Here is a 7,472-nt window from a genome sequence, read left to right as displayed (position 1 = left end):
TGGCAGTCGAATCGCGAGCGTACCTCGTTCACTCTAATTCTCTCTCTCTCTCTCTCTCTCTCTCTCTCTCTCTCTCTCTCTCTCTCTCTCTCTCTTTCTCTTCTCGCACGAGTTCACTCGCACAAACGCATACACGCGCGTATATTGTCTCTAGGTTTCGCTACCGATTGCGAGTACGGTCGTCGGCCCATCTAGCTGCGCCTAAAACCGACGATCGGTTCTCGCACGGTCGGTTACTGGTGTCTCGTTCGCGATCGATCGCAGCGGAATCTTTGGGATACCACGATTCTCTCCCTCTAATTGTAAGAGAAATTGTTTGGACCTGGTTCGAGAACGCTCGGGGATATATCTATCTTTGGCCGTGTTTTCCGATCAGTTCCCGGACGAACTCGGAACGCGTCCGTAAAGCTACAAACGAATCTAAGATCCGGACCGCGTCCAGGCTCATCTGGAACGTGTCCAACGTCACGCTAGACGGACTTTGATCGAAAAGATCGCCGTCTACGCCCGATTCCCCTACCGCGTTCTCTCCCTCTTTCTCTCTTTTCGAGTCCGCTCCCCGTCTTTCTAAATCGTTTCTAACAGATCCGTGAAACATTTCGGTTTCGACCAAGCTCTCGAGGGAGATCGGTCGGTTCGAGATCGCGACGAGATCGAGTTCGAGTTCCGGATCGGAACTGGGCCTTTGTCCGGTCGTTTCGAGTTTTCGTTTTCGGCTCGGATATCTGCGAGGTTCGAGCCGATTCTTGATCCTGTACATTCTAACCGGACGGAAGCAGCGACGATGCGGGACAACACGATCGTTTACGTCTACGGACAACCGCACTCGTCGACTATCATTTTCGGCAGATCTCTCTTGATGATGTTCGAGTCTGGACCGTAGTAGATCAACGACATCGACGAGAACTTGATGGGAGCGCAGCACGGCTGCATCCCCTCCAGCCGATCCATCTTTCGGTACTCTTCGATCACATGGGTGTAGTAGTTGAGGAAGGTGTCCGGTGTCCTGTGCCCGGCAGCGCAGTCTCCTCTACAGTAATTCGCGTGGTACCTGCAACCGTTCGAACAGTGTCGTTTTATTCGATTGCCTCGCCCGTGCTCGATCGAAACTGCGCTCCCTGTCCATCACACCGGTTCGCTGCTAGTTCGAAACTACATAGTTTCGAACTAGCTCGGAACCGCTAACGACGCACGGCTGTTGATTTCCGAAAGAAAAGCGTCGTCTTCTCGGATCAGCGTCGTCGTCTTGTTACACGTAGACAGGGACGCGCGAGAATCGGACAAGGAGGCTGTCTGGAAACTACGGAACAATCACCATCGCCCGACGGGACGGACGCGGTCGACGCGACACGATTCCGCTTCCCATAAATTGCTGGTAAGTTAAGGGTTTAGGCCGTTGCACTTGTAAGCGACACACTCCGATTTCACGGGATACCATACGAGTGAAGTTCGAGTTGTCGGTTACCGGTTGTCGGGCCGAGGATTGGCTCTCTCTCCGGGCGAATAAAGTATCGTCGTGTGCTAGTAGCGCGTCGTCCGACGCTCCCCGTTCTGCTCGCGAGACACGTTGCGTTGCCCGGATAATATTACCCGGCGCGATTATCAACCGATACCGAGACCGATTCCGTTGCTTACCCCTGAGGCGCGATTATCCAGTCGTCCCAGCCGAGTTGAGAAAAGTTTACGTAGAACCTCTGCTTGCAGCACTGTCCTTTGATCGCGCCGCTGCATTCCACCGCTCGTCTCCTGACGCGTTTCACCGCCGCCGGATCCGTGCGAACCACCAGGAAAGGCCTGTCTGGATCTTGAGCACCTGAAACGACATCGGCGAGTCGTAAAATTGGGAAAACTCGAGCGCCACGTCGCGGCGTGTCGTGTCGCGAGAAACAGAAGGAGTCGAGGATTCTCGAGGCGGATACCTTTCGCGTTCAAGGACGACTCGATCACGTGCGGAGAGTGTCCGTCGAACGTCGACACGTAGACGTGCGAGCCGCACCCGGTGCAATCGACCAGCAACGTCAACTTGCCCCGCGCCGAATCTCCGTTCGCCGTGTACCAGCTGTTCACAACCCTGGTCACGTCGAATTTCAACCAGCCCAGTTGCCCGATGTTCACCCCCAGGGATGTCACCATTTCCAGGTGTTGCCCGAGTTCCTGAGAAACCAACCCCGTAATTTGTACCGTCTCTTATTCTTCCCTCTTTGTTCATTTTCTGTCATATCTCTCTCTCTTTCTCTCTCACTCTGTTCTTTTTTTTTCACCTAGACGCACCAGCTAGATACCATTCGAAGCTTCCCGATCGGCTGAAACCCGTCAACCGTAGCCGGTTATATTGGACAAATTGTTGGTAAGGCGGCTTAAGATCGCGGTACGTTTTAACGCGATTAAATTTATATAAATCGGATGAAAGCGCGAAAGTCCCTTCTCCCCCTTTTCCCTTCGCGTTGAAATTCGATCTTGTGCTCTGTCTTCAGACTTAAACCGACGCGGCGGGCAAGTACCCGAAACTTTCGATCGATTGGCCCTGCGAAGCGGAGCAGGTGTCGAGTAGTCGAGTAAGTCGAGTAGTCGAGTAGTCGACATTGTCGGGGTCGAGAGGTTTCAGCGACAGCTATCCCATTCGGGTAGGTTGGTCCGAGGAATCGGTGAAGGTGAAACGGGCGAGGAATTACCTTTCCACGCAGGTGTGTCGAGTTGCCGCAACGTACCCTGAACACCCATAGCGTGATGTTTCTTTGGTTGGTCTGGCCCGTACGGTGACGCTGATAATGATGGGCGTGTCTGAACTCGACTCTCGCCCAGAGGGTAGCTCGCTTGATTCTGAGAGGTTCCAGGGCCGGTTCCCCGATGGACATCGGGAACTCCAGCAACGGTTGTCCGTTCAGCGTTCGTCCTGCGTGCAGAACAACAGAGGGAATATATTTGATTCGCTCGATTCGGCTGACGGACCGAGAGAGAGAAGCAGAGAAGTAGAGGAAGCGAGGAATAGAGGAACAGCGAGAAACGGAGGGACAGAGAGACAAAGAGGCGTACGGACGATAAACGCGCGACGCGTAAAATCGCGGCAACTCGTTTCCGCACGGTTTTCGTTTTTCTCCGTTCCACGGCTGCAGAACTTATCGATTTTTTGAATGCGTTCCGCAAACCACTCACCCATACCGCGACCCATACCCCATACCCTCGGCATCGGGTTGATCGTGGTTCGCGCGTGCACCGCGTGTTCGACGTGTACCGCGTGTAACGCGTGTTCCCACAGCGTGCCGACGCTTCCTCCGTTTACCTTCCGCTTTCCTCTGGTTTCCTTCGTGCCGCCGATAAACCTATCGCGATCGTAACTTCCGCCCGACAAAGTTCGAGCTGCGAACGCGCGTTACACGACGGGGTTGCGAGACAAAGTCTTCCCTTAGCTTCCGTAAATCCGTGCTTCTCCGCCGAGGCGACGAGGCGACCAGGCGACAAGGCGACGAGACGACGAGAGAGGGAGCGAGAGAGGGATTGTTCTATCTCGTAGCAACCACCCCCTCGAGCAGGAGATAGATATACGATCTATTTGGGAAATTACTCGATGGTATCGAAGGCCGAGGGAGCTGGAGAAGGGTTACCGAGATGCGACTCGCTTGAAAAATTTGGAAAGATCGCCCCCGCTGTCGTACATTGTTTTAATCGTCGATCGACCGATGGTCGATAGGCGAAAGCGAAAAAACGAACAAGAAATAAGGAGAGACGAAACGGGAGATTCGTGGAGAGACCGGGCAGCGATCGCAGCGGTCAGAGGGTGGACTTTTTCGTAGGTAAAGTCCTTCTTTTTGCTCCCGTTGTCTCTTGTCCGCCCCCTCCCCTTTGCAGCCTCCATCGTCGTTGTCGTCGTCGTCGTCGTCTCAGCGTAGTAGAATCCGCGAGAAAGAGCGCGAGGGGTCCAATGATTGTAATGCACCGAGCGAAACACACAGCGGTAACAATACGCGAATAGATGTCTCCGAGCATATTGTACGCGTATGTGCGTGGGTCCGTGGGCGCGTGCGTAGGTGCGTGCGTGCGTGCGTGCGTGCCTTCACACGACGGAGCGAACGTAGGTCCTGGGGAGAAAAGGGGTGATGTCCGCCTGTCGCTGTATTATGTGTAGATGCACGGAGGAGAAGGTGGCGCATACACCGATCCCCGATGAAATACAACATGCGAAAGAAGATAGATTTCTCTCTTTCTCTCTCTCTCTCTCTTTGTTTCCGTCTCGTATAGGAGCGTAACAAGAGATACATCGCGGCTATCGAGCAACGACGGTGGCCAAGCGGGAATGCGTGTATTCGGCCGCGCGAGCGCGTGTCCGCGTGTGTAGGTGCACGTGTGTACCGCGGGGGCATCCGGGGAAGAACTTGCGCGCGCGCAAAAGCCGATCTATCCGCGAATGTCTTTGCGGTGGTGCGCGCCTGTATGTTACATTGAAAGCAGGGCGGCTTCATCCCTTAACGGTTTGGTGAGTCACGGACCGGGAGTCGTTGGAGGGGCGGGGATAAGCATGGGGTGTCTGCCGCCCGTCTGCCTTCCGCCTTTCACCCCTGCTCGCCCTCTTCTCCTTCGCCGTTCTTTTCCTCTCTCTCTTTCTCTCCGTTTCCCTCGTCCCGCCCAGCTCCCTTCCTTCTTTTCTCTTGTGCAGCCAGCCTGCAAGCACCACCGACACCGACACCGACGCCGACGCCGACACCGGCACCGACACGGACACTGACACTGACACCGACACCGACACCGACATCGACACCGACACCGACACCGACACCGACACCGACACCGACACCGACACCGACACCGACACCGACATCGACACCGCCGGAGGCTCCCCTGCGAGAGTCAACGACGCCCACACCCCCGCTCGCGCTCGTCCGCTTCCGCGCGGCGCGCACGAGTCTCCTAGCCTAGCCGCGACGCGGACCGCCGCGCCGCGACGCGACGCGACGCCAGCCGCGGAGAAATTCAACCCACCGGCCTCCCGGCAGCGCGCTTAACCTTTTAAGTGCGGACCGACCGATATACACCGCCGCTCAAAAGTCGGGGATGCTTCCGATGTAGTATTAAAACCGCATATCGCTCTTCGCTGCGAGTCTTTCAGACTTCGATACATTGCGTTGCGCTCCAACTGAAATCGCCACGACCGAAATTCCGATCATCGCGAATCTCGTTGGAACCCCGCGATGATCATCGAAATGAGCCTCCGTTTTCGAGATGTGCAATCGCGACGACGTAGGTCCTTCCTTCCTTCTCTCTGACCTAAGTGTCTCCGCGGCGCGGCGTTATAATCGATGCGGAATTTTCTCGAAACGAAGGCCTCGTCCGAAGAACGGCTCGAGCATTTCGCGACGACGACGTACGATGTACACCGCAACTCGGTGGCCGTTTCGAGCGGGTAAAGAATTCTGACGGTGGCGTGATGCCTCTAGTCGTAAGGTGAAATTTCTCGGGTTTAGTTTGTGCGACCTCGACCCGACTGCTTTTTCGGGTCGCAACGATGCAAAAATAAAACGGTGGTCGAGGCTTGGGTTGCCAAAAATCGATTCATACAAGGGGAGGCCGGGTCTTTTTCGAGTAGCATTCGTCGAACGTGGGGGATGGTTTCGCGACTTTTGAGCATCGGTGTAGGCATCTCGGTGGACGAGACGGTTGCGTCGCATCGCGCGCTCGACGCTCGACGCTCGACGCTCGACGCTCGTCTTCGCACCCTCTTCTCGAGGCTCTTTCGTGGCCTCTCGTGTCCACCTATCACCGTATTCACACCTCGTTCGTCGTTTCGCATCCGAGACTCGCTCGCAGCATGGCTGGAAGCGTTGTCTCGCGCCCCCTTTGGTTACCAACGGTCTCGCGAACTCGTTGAAAACGTTAGTGTTCGCCGCGCACACGTCGCTTCTTTCACGCGACGACGGTAGCTTCGAACGGTCCGTCAACGTCTTTTGTCGTCTTTGTCGTCGTGGCCGTGGTCGTCGTCGTCGTCGTCGTCGTCGTCGTCGTCGCCGGAACAAATCGTTCGAGCGACTTCAATCCGGAGGATTCTCGGTTGCTCGGTCTCGGGAGAGCGTGTGATCGATACGGGATCGTCCATCACGCGCTGCTCGCGGCGAGATTTTGGCTCGCGGATCAGGGAGTGCTGCCACGAGACTGGTCTCGGGGCCGCGGCGCTCGTTTCTCCGTGGCTCCGTGTTTCAATAAGACCGTCGCGTTCCAACCGGGCATTATAAGTTACCGAATTACGGCGAAATAACGAGCCCGACGAGTTTCCTCTAGAAAGAACACTGTCTCTCATCTCTTTTCTCTTTTCTCCGTACTCCTAGGGACGATCGATCGGTTCGAACCTCCGGAGCGGATCTCCTACGAGCTCCTCTTCTCTCCCTTTTCCGTTTTCGAAAAGACCGGAGCATCTCGAAACGCTCGCCGTTGCGGCCAGAGCAGGGGAGAGAAGAAAGGGAAGTGTAGACGGGTTTCTGCTTCGGGTTCTTGGCGATGTCCAGATTACGCGAGCGGCGCCCGACGCGTTTCCGCAATTTTCTTTTTTGCCGACTTCTAACTCGGTTACGCGACGGTTCCGATCCGGTCGCGATTCCATGGAACTCGCGTTCAGGAGCTCGGGCCTCGACCATCATTCTTTGCTGGTGGACACGGCCCCCCTCTCGACGAAAATTCGGACGCGGACGAGTCGAAACAAAACCGTGAATATCGCGTTCGCCGCGACGCCCGATCCCTCTTTTAGAGTCTAAGGAGACGGGTGGCTAGAGAGGAGCCGGAACTCGAAAGAAAACGATCGTGGAAGTTTGCGAGTAGTAGAAACGAGTGGTAGAGCCCGGCCAGTGGTACGGCCAGAGTGTAAGCGCCAGTAAATATTAAAGATCGCGGGATTTATCGGGCCGCGAAGACGGGGGAGAAACGAGACGGGTGACGGGGGGAAACGGGAGGAGCCGGGAGGAGACGGGAGGAGACGGCAGGAGATGGGAGGAGACGGGAGACGGGAGACGCGACGAACGCGGACGGGGCAAGCACCGTCTGTCGGTGCGGATTTCGACGACCGATACATAAAATAGCTCCAAGAGGGGATACCCTCGAATTCGATGCTTCGGGAACGAACGCACTGTAAAAAACAGGATCGATGGGACATTAATGCCGCACGGTTATGTCGTTCCACATGGCGAACTCTCGAATAACTGTACCACGGGCGCTGTTCGAATCGCGCCCCCTGCGAATTCATCTTCTCGCGGCGAAGATACATTCGGTCACCCATTCCCTTCGTTCTCTCGCCGCGCCGTACACCTCTAGTACCTATCGCCATCCCGGAATCCCGACATATTTGCCTCGACCGCCGTTCGATCAGGTTGCATCGTTTGTTATCATCAATATTGCTATTGCCATTGTTTCTCCCGAAAACCATGCCCCCGATTCCACGTCCTCGTTTCGTTTGTGCGAAAGGGGATCGGATCGATTGCTATCGTTAATTCGAA

General features: G+C 55.7%; 1 protein-coding gene across 2 annotated transcripts in view; it reads right to left on the bottom strand.

The window, feature by feature from the left end:
* Positions 1-808: 808 nt before the first annotated feature.
* The window catches only part of Actbeta (inhibin subunit beta), a 33,645-nt gene continuing 26,981 nt past the window's right edge, over positions 809-7,472 (bottom strand). The window contains exons 2-5 of one of the 2 annotated variants that reach the window (XM_076785453.1): positions 2,673-2,893; positions 1,920-2,154; positions 1,636-1,813; positions 809-1,051 (exon numbers count right to left, since the gene is read on the bottom strand). In XM_076785453.1, the coding sequence (XP_076641568.1) occupies positions 811-1,051; positions 1,636-1,813; positions 1,920-2,154; positions 2,673-2,893 (875 nt within the window). In that variant the 3' untranslated portion in view covers positions 809-810. The remainder of the gene's footprint in view (positions 1,052-1,635; positions 1,814-1,919; positions 2,155-2,672; positions 2,894-7,472) is intronic. The other variant, XM_076785463.1, reaches the window with a different exon arrangement.

The sequence above is a fragment of the Halictus rubicundus genome, chromosome 1 (assembly GCF_050948215.1).
Source record: "Halictus rubicundus isolate RS-2024b chromosome 1, iyHalRubi1_principal, whole genome shotgun sequence".
NCBI lineage: Eukaryota > Metazoa > Arthropoda > Insecta > Hymenoptera > Halictidae > Halictus > Halictus rubicundus.
The sequence above is the reverse complement of the archived record's forward strand: the minus strand, read 5'-3'. Positions and strand labels throughout refer to the sequence as shown.